The sequence below is a fragment of the Abramis brama genome, assembly GCF_963993115.1.
Source record: "Abramis brama genome assembly, chromosome: 21".
Lineage (NCBI taxonomy): Eukaryota > Metazoa > Chordata > Actinopteri > Cypriniformes > Leuciscidae > Abramis > Abramis brama.
In genome coordinates this window covers 34,832,425-34,852,075 of record NC_139983.1, presented here as the reverse complement: position 1 = coordinate 34,852,075, position 19,651 = coordinate 34,832,425, and the positions used below count along the sequence as shown (strand labels likewise).

At 41.0% G+C, this 19,651-nt stretch overlaps 1 protein-coding gene and 1 long non-coding RNA gene across 2 annotated transcripts in view; both read left to right on the top strand.

Moving 5' to 3' along the window:
- LOC311071685 overlaps positions 1 to 19,438 on the top strand; it is a 307,177-nt gene extending 287,739 nt beyond the window's left edge. The window contains exon 2 of the long non-coding RNA XR_014603912.1: positions 17,923 to 19,438. This is a non-coding gene — a long non-coding RNA (uncharacterized lncRNA). The remainder of the gene's footprint in view (positions 1 to 17,922) is intronic.
- The window catches only part of klhl28 (kelch like family member 28), a 23,816-nt gene extending 4,378 nt beyond the window's left edge, over positions 1 to 19,438 (top strand). Inside the window, exons 2-6 of the mRNA XM_084096145.1 lie at positions 6,976 to 7,236; positions 8,304 to 8,941; positions 9,595 to 10,038; positions 12,780 to 12,988; positions 17,386 to 19,438. Coding sequence (XP_083952271.1) covers positions 6,976 to 7,236; positions 8,304 to 8,941; positions 9,595 to 10,038; positions 12,780 to 12,988; positions 17,386 to 17,549 — 1,716 coding nt within the window. The 3' untranslated portion in view covers positions 17,550 to 19,438. The remainder of the gene's footprint in view (positions 1 to 6,975; positions 7,237 to 8,303; positions 8,942 to 9,594; positions 10,039 to 12,779; positions 12,989 to 17,385) is intronic.
- Positions 19,439 to 19,651: the final 213 nt, after the last annotated feature.

Below are 19,651 nucleotides of genomic sequence, written 5' to 3'. Positions count from 1 at the left end.
TGAATGATTTAACAATGATATTAGACGTGCAAACATTGCCACCAAGAAAAGAGTTATAAAACAGTGGCTCATTCAGGCCAAAATGGTCATTTTCTCGTCCAGATTCCTTAAAAACAGTCCAGGAATTTAAAACTGTCACATAGAATCTTACATCAGATAGGCCTATAAGATTCCTACTATGCAAAGACATCAAAAACAATTGTCTATCAAGGAAAAAGCCGCCAAAAGTTCTGAGCAAAGCCAGGCCAAATGACACCCATGGTGTTGTAGAATAAAGCAAAGTCTGAGCAACTTTTAGCCTCATAGCTTTAACTTTAGCGGTCACATCAATTAACCCTTGACCTCCTTCAGTAACTGGCAAATAGAGAACTGCAGGGGGAAGCCAGTGATGACCGTCCCAAAAAAAATCAACAAAAATCTTCTGCAAACGTTGCAATAGACATTTTGGTGGATCAAGTACATTTAAACGATGCCACAGCATAGATGCAGCCAAGTTATTGATTATGAGTACTCTACCCCTATAGGACAAATTAGGGAGAATCCACCTCCACCTTTGTAGACGGCCAGACACTTTATCAAATATACCTTCCCAATTATTCTCCATATATTTGTCAACCCCCATAAAAACCCCAAGTACTTTGAAACCTTCCAAGCTCCAAGAGCAGAGCTGAGGAAGTACTGGAGGACCTCCATTCTCCCATTTGCCCAGCAAAAAGGAAACACTCTTTTGCCAATTTATTTTTGAGGAAGATGCTCTTTGATAGACATCCAAAGATTCAACCAATTTCTTAACATCTTCATCTGACCTTATTACCACTGTAACATCATCGGCATATGCACTTAGTTTAGCTGTTACCAAATCTGTACTATAAGGACACATTGTAGAAATCCCACTTAACTGACGTCTCAGAACTGCCAAAAGTGGTTCGATAACAATAGCATATAAAATACCTGAGAGGCCACACCCTTGTCGGATACCTCTGCCAACCAAAAATGGCCTCAAAAGGGTGCCATTTATTTTTAATATGCTATAAACATCTGTATACAGCAGCTTAACATAAGAAATAAATGATGAACCAAAACCAAAAGCATTAAGACATTTAAAAAGAAAGCCGTGATCAACTCGATCAAAGGCTTTCTCTTGGTCCAGAGAAACCAAGCCTACATCAAGTTTATGCACTTTAGCAAAGGAAATCAAGTCTCGAACCAAAAAAAGATTATCAAAAATGGATCGATTCGGAATGCAATAAGATTGGTCTGCATGAATCACTGAAGATATACACAATTTAAGTCTATTAGTCAAAGCTTTGGAAAGTATCTTGTAGTCAACTCCTAGCAATGACACAGGGCGCCAATTTTTGATGTCTCCAAGGTCACCCTTCTTAGGCAGTAAAGTTATCACGGCCCTCCGAAGGCTCACAGGTAACGTGCCTCTTTCCAGACACTCCAGGAAGACAGCAAACAGGTCCTTTCCGATCACAGACCAAAATGTTTTGTAAAATTCAGCATTCAGTCCATCCAATCCTGGAACTTTACCTGAAGAGAGTTCCTGAACAGCTAGAGTCAATTCATCAAATGTCAAAGCCTGATCAAGTCTAGATTTCTCCTCTTCTGCAAGTTGAGGTAAATCTTGAAGAAGAATGTCAGCTAGTTCATCATCACAGGTTTCAGCCTTATAAAGATCCTCGTAAAAAGATGAAGCATAGGACATGATTCCACGATCGTCAGTCACTTTTCCTCCTCCTGGAAGTTTCAAATGACATAGAATCTTCCTATTTACAGTCTTTTTCTCCAGACTAAAAAAGGATGATGTCGAAGCATCCATACTATTAAAGGTGGTAAACCTTGCTCGGACAAGTGTCTCTTGGGCCCTTTCTTCTAAAAGATTCCGTAAGAGAAATGTATTCCGTTCAAGGATTCCAGCAGTGTCCACACCGTCCGCTTTATCGTCAGTGTAAAGAATGTCTTGTTCAAGCTGTTTCAATGTACTTTCCAGGATGCTTTTATTATAGGCAATATAGTTCTGACAAAAAAGTTTAATTTGTGTTTTGCCAATATCCCACCATTGACTTAGGGACTTATATAGCATTTTACTCTCTCTCCAAGTCTCCCAAAAAAAGGTGAAAGAGTGCACAAAGTTGTGATCTTGCAACAATCTACTATTAAACTTCCAGAGTGAGTGCTTAAGAGTGCTCTGTGTGGTAGAAACTTCAACAGCCATATACTGATGATCAGATAAAGCAGTGGGAATAATACAACTATTAAAAAAATTACCCCTAACACTTTTCTGCACATATATTCTATCAAGTCTGGCTCCGGATATCATGTTAGAGTTTACTTTCAACCAAGTATATTGTTTAGTCTGAGGGAAAGCTTCTCTCCAAACATCTACAAGACAATGATAAGTTATCAAGGTTTTAAGTTCTTCTGACGACTGCTTATGTGGTTCTTCATGGTTCCTATCTATAATATGATTTATGGTACAATTAAAATCCCCAGCCAGGACAACCATTCTATCCTGCAAAACATCACTTAAAGCAGTCTTCAGTTTTTTAAAGAAGAGAGTTCGCTCTGAACCCACATTTGGGGCGTACACATTAAATAGCGAAAAATTAAGTCCATGAATCGTTACGTCCACACGCAACATTCGACCAGGAACCAATTCAAAAACACTCACAGGATGCTCCTTATACTCCGGCCCAAAGAGAATTGCAACACCTGCGCTAACACTAGAACCATGACTTAAAATCGCTTGCCCCTTCCATTCACTCAACCATTGTACTTGATTATTTGAGTCCGTATGAGTTTCTTGCAGAAAAACTATACTAGCCCTCTTTATCATAATATAGTCAAAAAGACTAAACCTTTTAATAGCATCACGACAACCATTGATATTTAAAGTACCAAATCTCAAGGATGCCATGAAGAGAAAGAAGAGAAGATACCAAAAAAAATGCATGATAGCCATATCACCTTTTGCCTGGTAAGTGCAGTATACTTCTTACATTACTCAGGAGCTTCTTAAGGCGGTACCGTTTTGGTCTGTCTAGCTCATCAAAGGTTGCCTTCCGCATCGCCACAGTACAAGATACCAGGAAAAGTTTTAAATCTGGAAAGTACGACTCAATACTGGGCTTGCGAAGCCCCTTTGTATTGTCAAGGAAGGTGTTTATCTGTTGTAATGAGTAGAGTTTAGTCCTACCTTCAGAAGTATTCTCCAAGTCCATTACGTCACTTTCATATAGTTCCTCATCGTCCTTATCGAAATCCACTTCTTGTGAAACATTATCTCCTTGACTCTGATCGATTAACTCATCATTGCTTATTTTAACCTCACTTACTTCAGGTTGTGTTTGTTGTTGTTGTTTATCCTCGAGTGAGTCGGTCTCATGCGCGTCTTTTGCATTTATCTGATCCGAACTCAACTCTGACTGTGTGACTACGGGCATAACATCAGCTGCCTGGGCAACCTCAGCTATCTCCACGGCACTATTGCTGGAGTTAGCCGACAGGGATCTTTCCCCATGCTCCTCGAGCGAGCCACTCGGCGCTGACTCCGCGTCGGCTTGTGGATGTAGTAACGGCGCAGCGTCCGCAACGTCAGAGCCTCGCGCCCTACCATCAACAATATTATCAGCCAAAACCTCATTAACGCCATTATTCCTATTACGATTCGGGCAAGTCTGTCGAACATGTCCGAAATCGCCACAAATGAAGCACTTCATGGACTCAGAACTAATGAAAATAGTATAATCCTTCCCTTCGATGGTTAGTTTTGCCGACAAGTTCAAAGGATCGCTCTGAGAATTCAAAATCATAAAAACCTGGCGCCGAAAAGACATTACATGCTTAAGTTGGGGATTTTTACATCCAAGCGTGATCATCTTAATGGGACTCACTAATTTGCCATATCGCAATAGTATTTCCTCTAGCTTCTCATTTTTAACAAATGGAGGTACGTTTGACAAAACAACCTTCTTTGATGGGCTCGACAGAGGCAAAACGGGCACAAACATTTCATTTATTGTTAATCCGCTCTCAATTAAATCATTAACCATTTGGCTTTGACTCAAAAAAATGACTATCGCCTTGTTCATGCGAGAGGCTGATCTGATGTTCACGCCGCCGACTGCAGCACTCACGGCCACTAGGCAATCCTCTACTGACACAGACGCATCAGGCATACATTTGCAACCGTGTCTGATAGTCAGTTGCGAGAAATCACCCGCATTTGTCCCCATTTCCCCACTCGCTGACCGAAGTCAGCCCAAAAAATCCTACCACTTAACTAGAATCAAGAAAAGAAAAGAAGAAAAAAAACAAACAAAAAAAAACAAAAAAACAACAACAACAAAAAAAACTCCAGATCAACAACACCTCTCACCCACGCCAAACTCCGTTCACTCGCTCCCAGCATGCAACACACACAGAGAGAGAGAGAGAGAGAGAGAGAGACCCTAACCCTAACTGAAGAAAGCTCTGGTGATAGTGTGTGTGTGAGAGAGAGAGAGAGAGAGAGAGAGAGAGAGAGAGAGAACTGAAGACAGCTCCGGTGATAGTGTGTGTGTGAGAGAGAGAGAGAGAGAGAGAGAGACCCTAACCCTAACTGAAGAAAGCTCTGGTGATAGTGTGTGTGTGAGAGAGAGAGAGAGACCCTAACTGAAGAAAGCTCTGGTGATAGTGTGTGTGTGAGAGAGAGAGAGAGAGAGAGAGAGAGAGAGAGAGACCCTAACCCTAACTGAAGAAAGCTCTGGTGATAGTGTGTGTGTGAGAGAGAGAGAGAGACCCTAACTGAAGAAAGCTCTGGTGATAGTGTGTGTGTGAGAGAGAGAGAGAGAGAGAGAGAGAGAGAGAGAGAGACCCTAACCCTAACTGAAGAAAGCTCTGGTGATAGTGTGTGTGTGAGAGAGAGAGAGAGAGAGAGAGAGAGAGACCCTAACCCTAACTGAAGAAAGCTCTGGTGATAGTGTGTGTGAGAGAGAGAGAGAGAGACCCTAACCCTAACTGAAGAAAGCTCTGGTGATAGTGTGTGTGAGAGAGAGAGAGAGAGACCCTAACCCTAACTGAAGAAAGCTCTGGTGATAGTGTGTGTGAGAGAGAGAGAGAGAGAGAGAGACCCTAACCCTAACTGAAGAAAGCTCTGGTGATAGTGTGTGTGAGAGAGAGAGAGATAGAGAGAGAGAGAGACCCTAACCCTAACTGAAGAAAGCTCTGGTGATAGTGTGTGTGAGAGAGAGAGAGAGAGAGAGAGAGAGACCCTAACCCTAACTGAAGAAAGCTCTGGTGATAGTGTGTGTGAGAGAGAGAGAGAGAGACCCTAACCCTAACTGAAGAAAGCTCTGGTGATAGTGTGTGTGAGAGAGAGAGAGAGAGAGAGAGAGAGAGAGACCCTAACCCTAACTGAAGAAAGCTCTGGTGATAGTGTGTGTGTGAGAGAGAGAGAGAGAGAGAGAGAGAGAGAGAGACCCTAACCCTAACTGAAGAAAGCTCTAGTGACTTGTTTGAACTCTCTGATTCAGTTCTTTACACACACACACACACACACACACACACACACACACACACACTACGAGCTGCTGATTTACACACTCACGATCCTGATACTCTCATCAATGAAACAGAATGAAAGTTTTCTGCCTATAATCTAGACATGGTTTTATTCCCGTCTTTTCCGCGGTTGAAACACGGATTGATGGATGACACGAGACATGATTCCAGGAAGTTGTTCTGTATCTTTCAACTTTCCTTCTGATGTCACTGATGTTGATTTGCTGCTGTAACTCGTAGTAAAGATGAGGAGATGATCGGTTCAGCTGGCACACACACACACACACACACACACATTTACTGACTGAATTTACTGATAAAACTGACAGGATTTGAAAGCTGAAACTGTTTCATATCAGAAGTATCAAAGCTGATAGTGATTATGGGATGGCAGGAGCGACAGATGTTCATTCATCAACAGAAAACAGCATCTAAAGGAGTCGCTCACTTCAGAACTACAATCTCCTGATGATTTACTCTCCTCCTCGTCATCCGAGATGTTCATGTGTTTCTTTCTTCAGTGGAAAAGAAATGAAGGTTTTTGAGGAAAACACTCCAGGATGTTTCTCCATATAGTGTCTTCAATGGGGTCCAACGGGTCGAAGGTCCAGATGTGAGTTTCAGTGCAGCTTCAAAGTCTCGACACGATCCAGCCGAGGAATAAGAGTCTGATCTAGACAAACCAGCGACATTTTACAACTAGATAAACATTTATATACTTTTAACCACAAATGCTGGTCTTGCACTCGCTGTGATGCGACACACATTACGCAATCAGGTTGAAAGGTCAAGCGTGACGTAGGCGTAAGAACCGACCCAGTGTTTACAAAGCGAACGTGCAAAGACTGAGTCAAACGCCATTAATGACTAAAAAATAAAAGGTAAAACAACGATGTCGGACGATTTCGAAGTTGGAGGAGAAAATGAGAGTTTTTCGCCCTACATTTATAAACCGGAACACGCGTGACCTTTCAACCTTCGACCCGTTGGACCCCATTGAAGACACTATATGGAGGAAAATCCTGAATGTTTTCCTCAAAAACCTGCATTTCTTTTCCACTGAAGAAAGAAACACATGAACATCTTGGATGACGAGGAGGAGAGTAAACTATCAGGAGATTTTAATTCTGAAGTGAACTAATGTATATCGGTTCACTAGTGCTAAGCTACAGGGTTAGCAGAACAGTGTTATCGTCAAGTCAAGTCTCCTTCATTTATACAGCGCTCTAACAACACAGATCACAGCAGCTTTACAGTGATAACAGGAGATTACAGTAACAGAGATTGTTCAGGCTTTACAGCAGCTCTAGAATAAAGTTATTGTCCAGATAAAGTTAGCTTTGATTGATTCACAAGATCATTAGTGATTAACTTAGCGGCCGCCAGCCACTGAACAGAAACCGTGTGTGATGTCGTCTTGTGTGTCAGATGGAGCAGTCGGCGAAGTCGTACATGTTTGCGAGTCTGACGCGGCCTCACTCCGAGCAGCTCCTGCAGGGTCTGCAACTCCTGCGACAGGACCATGAGCTCTGCGACATCGTGCTGCGCGTCGGAGACGCCAAGATCCACGCGCACAAGGTGGTGCTCGCCAGCATCAGCCCGTACTTCAAGGCCATGTTCACGGGGAACCTGTCCGAGAAGGAGACGTCGGAGGTGGAGTTCCAGTGCGTCGACGAAGCCGCGCTCAAGGTGAACACAGCGCGTTAAACAATGCATGATTTCCCATGAATCACCTTGTGCAGCCTTATGGACAGTGTCTTTTTCAGTTTTGTTTTATTGATAATTTTGCCGGTGTTAATGCAAACGGCATAAGAATTGGTACAGGTGTGTGTTTTTATTGGAATTTTACTGTTTCACCCCCATTTCCTTTAATAAATCTATGTTGCACTAGAAACACAAAATAGTTCCTCTCAGGATCTTAAAGACAAAAATGTCCCCATTAAAACGGCAATTTTTAATCCCAGGGCCATTTTACTATAAAATGATGCAATCTTTTAATTATAGGCTATTATTGTGCGTGTGTGCTTGTAATATTTGCGAGAGAAAACCCAGCCGCTGTGTCCCAGTGATCTAACAACCTCAGATTTGGAACACAACTTGTATAGATTTATGGCTTTGATTTTTCTAGCACTTTTAGAGTTCAACATGTTTCATAAAGTATATATTTGCCATAAAATATTGTTTATAAATCATTTTCATAAACTATAACCTTTTTTTTTGGTTTCACTTTTTAAGCTTTTTTTACTTCAGCAATAATCTGCCACGGGTCTTCTTTAAAGTGAGACCAAACTCGAGTCTGTTCTTCCAAATTTCACACTTCTATGACACAGACATTTTTGTCCTTGATGGACCATACATGTAACTTGCTGTAATTGATGCACAAAGGGTTAAACACAATGTTTCCGTCTCTTTATATAAAATATTGTTCATAAATCATTTTTTATAAACTTAAACCTCTATAACGGTTTTTGTTTGTTTTACTTTTTAAACTTTTTTTTACTTATTTATTCTTTAAAATGAGACCAAACTTAAGTCTGTTTTTCCAAGCTTCAAATTTTTAAGACAGTTTTTTGACACAGACATTTTTGTCCTCAGTGTACCAGTGTGTAACTTGTTGTAATTGACCATTCGCAAAGACCCGCCCGGATTCGGCGGATGGTGGATTATGATAGGTCAGATCCCCTGTCAATCAAACTCCCTGCGAAGGGTCAATTGATGCACACGGGTTAACCGCAATGTTTCCGTCTCCCCATCAGGCCATAGTGGAGTACGCCTACACAGGAACGGTGTTCATCTCACAGGAAACGGTGGAGTCTCTTCTCCCCGCCGCTAACCTCCTGCAGGTCAAGCTGGTTCTGAAGGAGTGCTGCAGTTTCCTGGAGAGCCAGCTGGACGCCGGCAACTGCATCGGCATCTCGCGTTTCGCCGAAACCTACGGCTGCCACGACCTGTGCCTGGCCGCCAGCAAGTTCATCTGCCAGAACTTCGAGGAGGTGTGCCAGACGGAGGAGTTCTTCGAGCTGACGCGGGCCGAGCTCGACGAGATCGTGTCCAACGACTGCCTGAACGTGGTGACGGAGGAGACGGTGTTCTTCGCGCTGGAGTCCTGGATCAAGTACGACCTGACGGAGCGACAGCAGTATCTGGCGCAGCTCCTGCACTGCGTCCGGCTGCCGCTGCTGAGCGTCAAGTTCCTCACGCGGCTCTACGAGGCTAACCACCTGATCCGCGACGACCACACCTGCAAACACCTGCTCAACGAGGCGCTCAAGTACCACTTCATGCCCGAACACCGGCTCTCGTACCAGACGGTGCTGTCCACGCGGCCGCGCTGCGCTCCCAAGGTCCTGCTGGCGGTCGGGGGCAAAGCCGGGTTATTCGCTACGCTGGAAAGGTGAACGCATGTTTAATTATGCCAAAGCGTTCTGGTGCGTTCAAGCCTTAATAAGTTCTAGTCAAGTCATCTTTATTTATACAGCGCTTTATACAACACAGAGTGTTTCAAAGCAGCTTTACAGAGATAACAGGAAAATAATGCAACAAAGTTTGTTTCCAGAAGAAAATAGCGTCACAGTCCAGCTTAAGTAAGTTCAGTGATGCTTCATTTTTGTCGTAAAAATGTTATTAATTTAGTTAATTTATATACACTGAACAAAATTATAAACACAACACTTTTGTTTTTGCCCCCATTTTTCATGAGCTGGACTCAAAGATCTAAGACTTTTTCTATGTACACAAAAGGCCTATTTCTCTCAAATATTGTTCACAAATCTGTCTAAATCTGTGTTAGTGAGCACTTCTCCTTTGCCGAGATAATCCATCCACCTCACAGGTGTGGCATATCAAGATGCTGATTAGACAGCATGATTATTGCACAGGTGTGCCTTAGGCTATCTCTCTCTCTATATATATATATATATCCACTCTGGAGAAAACCGTGATGTCATCGTCCAGTTCAGTTCAGTTCTCATATAATGGAGTCATTGCAGGCAGATCAATAATATTGTTGAATATTAAATTTAATGTGTGTGTGTGTGTGTGTGTCAGTATGGAGATGTACTTCCCACAGACGGACTCGTGGATCGGCCTGGCTCCGCTCACCGTGCCCCGCTACGAGTTCGGCGTGGCGGTCCTGGAGCAGAAGGTGTACGTGGTGGGCGGCATCGCGACACACATGCGTCAGGGCATCAGCTACCGGCGGCACGAGAGCAGCGTGGAGCGCTGGGACCCCGACAGCAACACCTGGGCCTCGGTGGAGCGCATGGCCGAGTGCAGGAGCACGCTAGGTGTGGTGGTGCTAGCGGGTGAGCTGTACGCGCTCGGCGGCTACGACGGACAGTACTACCTGCAGTCGGTGGAGAAGTACGTGCCCAAGGTGAAGGAGTGGCAGCCCGTGGCGCCCATGACCAAATCACGAAGCTGCTTCGCCACCGCCGTGCTGGACGGGATGGTGTACGCGATCGGCGGCTACGGCCCGGCGCACATGAACAGGTGCGGCAGCAATGCATTCTGGGAATTAGTCGTTCCTTCTAAAAGTGCAGTGTGTGATATTTAGGAGGATCTGTTGACAGAAATGCAATATCATATACATAACGATGTTTTCAGTGGTGTATAAAGACCTTACATGAAGCGTTATGTGTTTATTAGCTTAGAATGAGGCGTTTCTCTCTACACACACCGCGGGTCCGCTTACATTGACATGTTTCTACGGTGGCCCTGAACGGACAAACGCGTTTCGTCACTGTTGTTCTTCGTGTAAAGAAGCGAGCTAAAGTCAGCGAATAAAACACTGACACAATGATGAACAAGTCACAATACATAGTTCCCACATGACGTCACAACATACGGGCATTTGCCGACCCGGCGCCATTTCTGTGGGCATGCTGTGGGCAGAACATTAGACGAAGAAGCTGAAACGAGTTAATTTCGTGATAAAAAGTGAAAATGGTCATCTCCTGCTGGGTCAATGGATGTTCAAATCGTGCCGGAGGTGCAGTTAAATTTGGATTTTACAGTATACCCGTCATTAGACTTCATGAATGTGACAAGACGAAGCTTTTGTCAGAACAACGATGGAGGTTATGGCTGGCGAGGATAAACAGGAAAGAAACTCCCTCAAAACACGCAAGAATTTGTTGTTTTATTGCGAGTGTACACAAATATAAGTTAACACTTTGCAGTTTGAATGATGTCCTGTTTGTACAAAATGACGAGGTATTAGAAACATACAAAAACAACATTGTTTGCACTGTTCGATCGCGCCCGCGACTCTCTCTCACTCACACACACAGACACAGACTGACGCACACACACACATTCCAGCCTTGCAATCTCAGATTATGTCCCTAAAGAACCCGCGTATAAAGTAGTTCCGCATTAACTGTTACATTAATTTGCACGCGAGTTTTATTTATTTTCATACCGTGTATATTCATATTCATGCACATATTTCCAGGCTCGGATTTGCTTACATGTGTTAAAACTCCTAGCCAATACCAGATAATGGTACACATGGAAAATACAGTATCTGAGCCAAAGCTGCAAAATCAGTGCTCAGTTTAGCGCATACGGATCCACACACCATTTCTGACTGAAATTTTCGCATTGTACCTCTCTCTGTCTTGTGTTAATAGAGTGTCTTTATAATCTCTGTCACTTTGTCTCTTCATGATTTTCGTAACATTATAAATAGGAAGAAATCTTCGAAATTTGCTTGTAAAACTTTGTAAACACAGCAGCTTATGCCCTCAAAGATGGCGTCTCCGGGGAGGTCACGTGACATTAATTGGCCTGTGGGAACTATGTATAATATTCACAATAACATCATTTTACTGAATAATCAAGTAAACATAACTTCTTAATTTATCTTTGTAAAGAAACTTCATTGCTGAACTGGCTACTCTCTGCTGTCTCAGACGACGACATCACTTCCTGTCGGCCACTGTTGGGTGCAATTCACAACATCACCACTAGATTCCGCTAAAACGTACACACTGCACCTTTAAGTCGTTTTCTTTTAATTCAGTAATTAGAGTTCAGTTCAACTGAAATTAAATAAAATACAAAAATTTCAGTTATTCATCAAATCATATCAGAGTGATTTCTTAAGGATCATGTGACACTGAAGACTGGAGTAATGATGCTGAAAATTCAGCTTTGATCACAGGAATAAATTACACTTTACTATATATTCACATAGAAAACAGCTGATTTACATTATAATAATATTTCACTGTTTTTACTGTATTTTTGATCAAATAAATGCAGCCTTGGTGAGCAGAAGAGACACTTTCAGAAACATAACAAAAATATTAATAATTTTCTCAAACTTTTGACCGCCAGTGTAATTTCAGTAAATATTTCAAATGTCTGTTTAGTTTGTTAAAGTGCTAAAATTACTAAAACTAAAATAAAAAATTATAAAAATTAAAAAGATATTTAAAAAAAAAATCGTATAAAACCGACAAAAAAAACAACATTATTACTAGAACTTTAAGAAATATTAAAATTAGCGCTGTGCAACAATTAACCATCCATTTAAATGAGAACTGTTCTACTTCAGCAGATGAGATCGTTTGAACACATTTGTAGTAAGAGGAGTTACAGTAGCTGGTTGCTGGAGGCTCATGGGAAGGTTCTGCTGTTGTCGTTGTGTCTCCCTGAACGGCGTCGCTCTCGTGAGAAGCGTTTCGCTGGAGTCGTCTCTAAACACGCGTGTTCAGGCTGGAAAGAACACAGACTCAGACTCATGGGACACTGTCATGGTTTCAAGCTGCCAAACTTTATTTGTCTGGTCATTAATGTCGGGTGATATTACATTCAATTCATGATATTTTAAGTCCTCCTGTAGTCAATCATTGTATCCCTTAAACTCATCTTTAATCACCAAAATTACATATTTAAATGTTTTTTCCTTGGAAAAAAAAAATCTTCATGCATCTTGAATGTAACTCGACACCCTTGCCTCATTTAGTATGTGCGGTTCTATGAATATGCAAATGAGCCCCGCCTCCACTCACTCACTCAGCTCAGAGATCCACTGGTTGACGATCACACGTTGATCTGATTGGTTACAAGGTAGTTTGTGACGTCAGAAACACCAGCGATTTCAAAGCGTGTTTTTGAGACTGTCTTTGGTTCACTGCAGTTTTAAGGAGGAAATACTCAGCAATGGAGTCGACTTATGAATTTACACAGGGGATTTTAAAGACTGTGACTGATGTTTGTTTCAGTGTGGAGAGATACGATCCAAGCAAAGACTCATGGGATATGGTGGCGCCCATGGCTGATAAGCGCATTAACTTCGGAGTCGGTGTGATGCTGGGCTTCATCTTCGTGGTCGGGGGTCACAACGGTGTGTCTCATCTATCCAGCATTGAGCGCTTCGACCCGCATCAGAACCAGTGGACCGCGTGTCGGCCCATGAACGAGCCGCGCACAGGTGAGACCCCCACACATCAGGAACAACATGAACAGATCATGTGCTCTTCTGAACATCATCAAGGGAATGGCACTAGGGTTGGGAATCGAAAATCGATCCCAATTCTGGAATTGGATACTTGTTATAACATTTTAATTTCAATTCCTCTTATCGATTCCTTTGTGAGCATTTATTCGCTAATATTATAACGCTAATTATATTATAACGCATATAACGCTAATATTCCCGCTCTATAATAACACTAATATTCCCGCTCTATAATAACACTAATATTCCCGCTCTATAAGTCAAGTCAAGTCAAGTTTATTTATATAGCGCTTTTCACAATACAGATTGTATCAAAGCAGCTTCACAGTATTAAATTAAAATAATACATCAATGCTTGTTTCTAGTGGAAAATGTCCACGTTTGGTAATGCTGATCAATAGTATTGTTGATTGATTAATTAAATTAAATATCCCAAATATCCCCAACTGAGCAAGCCAAAGGCAACAGTGGCAAGGAACCGAAAAACTCCATCGGGTGACCTAATGGAGAAAAAAAAAAACCTTGGGAGAACCCAGGCTCAGTCGGAGGCCAGTTCTCCTCTGGCGTTTATGAACTAGAGGTTGGATTTAACTGTAAGATTAAAAGTATTATATGAATGCCTGGCTGAAGAGATGCGTCTTTAATCTAGTTTTAAACTGGGAGAGCGAGTCTATAATAACTCTATAATAACACTAATATTCCCGCTCTATAATAACACTAATATTCCCGCTCTATAATAACACTAATATTCCCGCTCTATAATAACACTAATATTCCCGCTCTATAATAACACTAATATTCCCGATATTCCCGCTCTATAATAACACTAATATTCCCGCTCGATAATAACACTAATATTCCCGATATTCCCGCTCTATAATAACACTAATATTCCCGCTCTATAATAACACTAATATTCCTGCTGTATAATAACGCTAATATTCCTGCTCTATAATAACACTAATATTCCCGATATTCCTGCTCTATAATAACACTAATATTCCCGCTCTATAATAACACTAATATTCCCGCTCTATAATAACACTAATATTCCCGCTCTATAATAACACTAATATTCCCGCTCTATAATAACACTAATATTCCCGATATTCCTGCTCTATAATAACACTAATATTCCCGCTCTATAATAACACTAATATTTTTGCTCTATAATAACACTAATATTCCCGCTCTATAATAACACTAATATTCCCGCTCTATAATAACACTAATATTCCCGCTCTATAATAACACTAATATTCTTGCTCTATAATAACACTAATATTCCCGCTCTATAATAACACTAATATTCCCGCTCTATAATAACACTAATATTCCCGATATTCCTGCTCTATAATAACACTAATATTCCCGCTCTATAATAACACTAATATTCCCGATATTCCTGCTCTATAATAACACTAATATTCCTGCTCTATAATAACACTAATATTCCCGATATTCCTGCTCTATAATAACACTAATATTCCCGCTCTATAATAACACTAATATTCCCGATATTCCTGCTCTATAATAACACTAATATTCCCGCTCTATAATAACACTAATATTCCCGATATTCCTGCTCTATAATAACACTAATATTCCTGCTCTATAATAACACTAATATTCCCGATATTCCTGCTCTATAATAACACTAATATTCCCGCTCTATAATAACACTAATATTCCCGATATTCCTGCTCTATAATAACGCTAATATTCCCGCTCTATAATAACGCTAATATTCTCGCTCTATAATAACGCTAATATTCCCGCTCTATAATAACGCTAATATTCCCGCTCTATAATAACACTAATATTCCCGCTCTATAATAACACTAATATTCCTGATATTCCTGCTCTATAATAACACTAATATTCCCGCTCTATAATAACACTAATATTCCAGATTTTCCTGCTCTATAATAACACTAATATTCCCGCTCTATAATAACACTAATATTCCCGCTCTATAATAACACTAATATTCCCGATATTCCCGCTCTATAATAACACTAATATTCCCGCTCTATAATAACACTAATATTCCCGCTCTATAATAACACTAATATTCCCGCTCTATAATAACACTAATATTCCCGATATTCCCGCTCTATAATAACACTAATATTCCCGCTCGATAATAACACTAATATTCCCGATATTCCCGCTCTATAACACTAATATTCCCGCTCTATAATAACACTAATATTCCTGCTGTATAATAACGCTAATATTCCTGCTCTATAATAACACTAATATTCCCGATATTCCTGCTCTATAATAACACTAATATTCCCGCTCTATAATAACACTAATATTCCCGCTCTATAATAACACTAATATTCCCGCTCTATAATAACACTAATATTCCCGCTCTATAATAACACTAATATTCCCGCTCTATAATAACACTAATATTCCCGCTCTATAATAACACTAATATTCCCGATATTCCTGCTCTATAATAACACTAATATTCCCGCTCTATAATAACACTAATATTCTTGCTCTATAATAACACTAATATTCCCGCTCTATAATAACACTAATATTCCCGCTCTATAATAACACTAATATTCCCGCTCTATAATAACACTAATATTCTTGCTCTATAATAACACTAATATTCCCGCTCTATAATAACACTAATATTCCCGCTCTATAATAACACTAATATTCCCGATATTCCTGCTCTATAATAACACTAATATTCCCGCTCTATAATAACACTAATATTCCCGATATTCCTGCTCTATAATAACACTAATATTCCTGCTCTATAATAACACTAATATTCCCGATATTCCTGCTCTATAATAACACTAATATTCCCGCTCTATAATAACACTAATATTCCCGATATTCCTGCTCTATAATAACACTAATATTCCCGCTCTATAATAACACTAATATTCCCGATATTCCTGCTCTATAATAACACTAATATTCCTGCTCTATAATAACACTAATATTCCCGATATTCCTGCTCTATAATAACACTAATATTCCCGCTCTATAATAACACTAATATTCCCGATATTCCTGCTCTATAATAACGCTAATATTCCCGCTCTATAATAACGCTAATATTCTCGCTCTATAATAACGCTAATATTCCCGCTCTATAATAACGCTAATATTCCCGCTCTATAATAACACTAATATTCCCGCTCTATAATAACACTAATATTCCTGATATTCCTGCTCTATAATAACACTAATATTCCCGCTCTATAATAACACTAATATTCCAGATTTTCCTGCTCTATAATAACACTAATATTCCCGCTCTATAATAACACTAATATTCCCGCTCTATAATAACACTAATATTCCCGATATTCCCGCTCTATAATAACACTAATATTCCCGCTCTATAATAACACTAATATTCCTGCTCTATAATAACACTAATATTCCTGCTCTATAATAACACTAATATTCCCGATATTCCTGCTCTATAATAACACTAATATTCCTGCTCTATAATAACACTAATATTCCCGATATTCCTGCTCTATAATAACACTAATATTCCCGCTCTATAATAACACTAATATTCCCGATATTCCTGCTCTATAATAACGCTAATATTCCCGCTCTATAATAACGCTAATATTCCTGCTCTATAATAACACTAATATTCCTGCTCTATAATAACACTAATATTCCCGATATTCCTGCTCTATAATAACACTAATATTCCTGCTCTATAATAACACTAATATTCCCGATATTCCTGCTCTATAATAACACTAATATTCCCGCTCTATAATAACACTAATATTCCCGATATTCCTGCTCTATAATAACGCTAATATTCCCGCTCTATAATAACGCTAATATTCTCGCTCTATAATAACGCTAATATTCCGCTAATATTCCCGCTCTATAATAACGCTAATATTCCCGCTCTATAATAACACTAATATTCCCGCTCTATAATAACACTAATATTCCTGATATTCCTGCTCTATAATAACACTAATATTCCCGCTCTATAATAACACTAATATTCCCGCTCTATAATAACACTAATATTCCCGATATTCCCGCTCTATAATAACACTAATATTCCCGCTCTATAATAACACTAATATTCCTGCTCTATAATAACACTAATATTCCTGCTCTATAATAACACTAATATTCCCGATATTCCTGCTCTATAATAACACTAATATTCCTGCTCTATAATAACACTAATATTCCCGATATTCCTGCTCTATAATAACACTAATATTCCTGCTCTATAATAACACTAATCAAACAACAGAAGACAGAGAAAATTCACTCGTTCTTGATGATGTAAAGCTGTAAAGCAGATTATTGATCTCTGTGTGTGTGTGTGTGTGTTTCTGCAGGCGTGGGCTCTGCTGTGGTCGATAACTACCTGTACGTGGTTGGTGGTCACTCGGGCTCGTCGTACCTGAACGCGGTGCAGCGCTACGACCCGCTCACGGACAGCTGGCGCGACTCTAGCGGGATGATGTACTGTCGCTGTAACTTCGGCCTCAGTGCCCTTTGACCCCGGGCGCTCGGGTGACGCTCTGCCAGAGACCGTGAGGGGAAGGAGTGTGTGTTTCTCGCTCGCCGACGAGGTTAGCGCCGCGCGGCACAGGGACGGTTAGCGCCGCGGCTCCCGACTGACGCGCGGATGAACACGAGGCCGACAGCCTTCACTGACCGCTGAGATCCTTCCCCTGAACATTACAGGCTTCTCATGAGGGACGTGTGTGTGTGTGTGTGTGTGTGTGTGAGTGTGTGAGAGAGGAGGGGAGTCAGCGCTGCGCTCTGGAGGAGTAGCACGACACTCGTGATAAGGGCTGCCTTCTGTCACTCATGTGTGTGTGTGAGTGAGTGAGTGAGTGAGTGAGTGAGTCAGTCAGTGAGTGAGTCAGTCAGTGAGTGAGTGAGTCAGTGAGTGAGTGAGTCAGTGAGTGAGTGAGTCAGTGAGTGAGTGAGTCAGTGAGTGAGTCAGTGAGTGAGTCAGTGAGTGAGTCAGTGAGTGAGTCAGTGAGTGAGTCAGTGAGTGAGTCAGTGAGTGTGTGTGTGTGAACACTCTCTCACACTGTTCGGTGCTAATTTCCTCTTCAGGATTCAGTTGTTTTAGTTTTCTTTCATCGTGTGAAACTTGATTTCCTGTTTCAGTGACGTTTGTCTCTGACGAGGCTTCATGCAATAACATCCTCCATCTTCACCTTCAGTGTGACGCGAGCGACGGTGGTGTGTGTAGCGTCTCACTGAAACACAAACTCCTGTCACACACAGTGCCAAAACATTCCCATGTTCAGAGGAAGCGTCTCGAGGCCTGAACCCCTCGAGATCATCGGTCAGACACTGAGACACTGATGATGATGATGGAGTTGTGCTCTAACCAAACCATTTTCTACTGTGTAAATATGATGTTTGAGTTCCTTTGAGGCAATAAGACTTTTTCTTCAACTAGTTTTTTATTTGTTCTCATCTAATTGCCAAGGTGTTTTGGGGAATCCTGTGACCTGAACGGCTTGTGTCGCTCATCATTCTGGATTTACACACATTTAAAGGGAAAGTTCACCCAGAATCCTTCACTCACTCTCATGTCCTTCCAAACTTGCGAGAGACGATATTTTGAAGAATGTTGTTTATCGAACCGTTTTGGTTCCCATCGACTTCCACTGTAAGTTTGTCCATATAAAGGAAGTCAATGGGAAGTGAAACTCAACACACGTTTGGAAGGACATGAATTATCATTGTCCACTTTGTTTTGGCTTGATCTGACATCAGCTCAGTGTGTGTTGAGTGTTTCAGCAGAACGAGGAACGTCTGTCAGAGGCTCAAAGGGAAACATCTGTGTTTGATTAGCAATAAGAAATATTCCGTACATCCAGTGAATGTTCATCGCCGTCATTTATCGTGACTCTTCATGTCCGTTTGCAATATATCTGCTGATTTCCTCCTAAACTAACAGAAATGCGCTGACCCGTGATTCTGACATCCGTCCATCATCTGGCGTCGGATGAGGTCGTCGTTCCCGATGGATTCACGCGTGTGGAACTGCGGAAGGAAAGGGTTTGGTGTTTGTTGGTGTTCGTGTCTCGCCGCTCTCACCAAAGTGCTCTTGAGGGACTCAATCTAGAGTGACTTTCTCCGACCGTCTTAAACTTTGTTTTGCTGTTTTTCCTGATGATGATGTTGATGATGATGATGATGATGATGATGCCACTTCTGTTTCTCATGAGTCTGTCTGGCTTGTGTTTTTATAAACCTGTGGATTGTTACTGGAACTAAACCGATAACCTTAGCTACAAACACAGTATTTATTTTTCACATTTTATCAAGCGTTGAGAGACAGAAAGAGAATAGCGTACTTATGCCAGTTTATTTATGTGTGTCGCAGCTCAACCAGTCAAGAAATAAAGGCCTGGAAATGTTTCTGCGTTTCTGCTTTCATATTCTGTCCTTTTACAAAGTCTTGATGTTGTTTCAGGCTCTACTAGAACAGGTTTTCCTGCTTGAATGTTGATTATTCTCCTCATATTCTCCATTGTTGCGGCTCCTCTCTTCCCAGTCTAGCAGTAACGCTCTGTTTACCTCCTGTCTCTATGAAGCCCCTCCTCCTGAAAAGCACACTGTGCTCTGATTGGT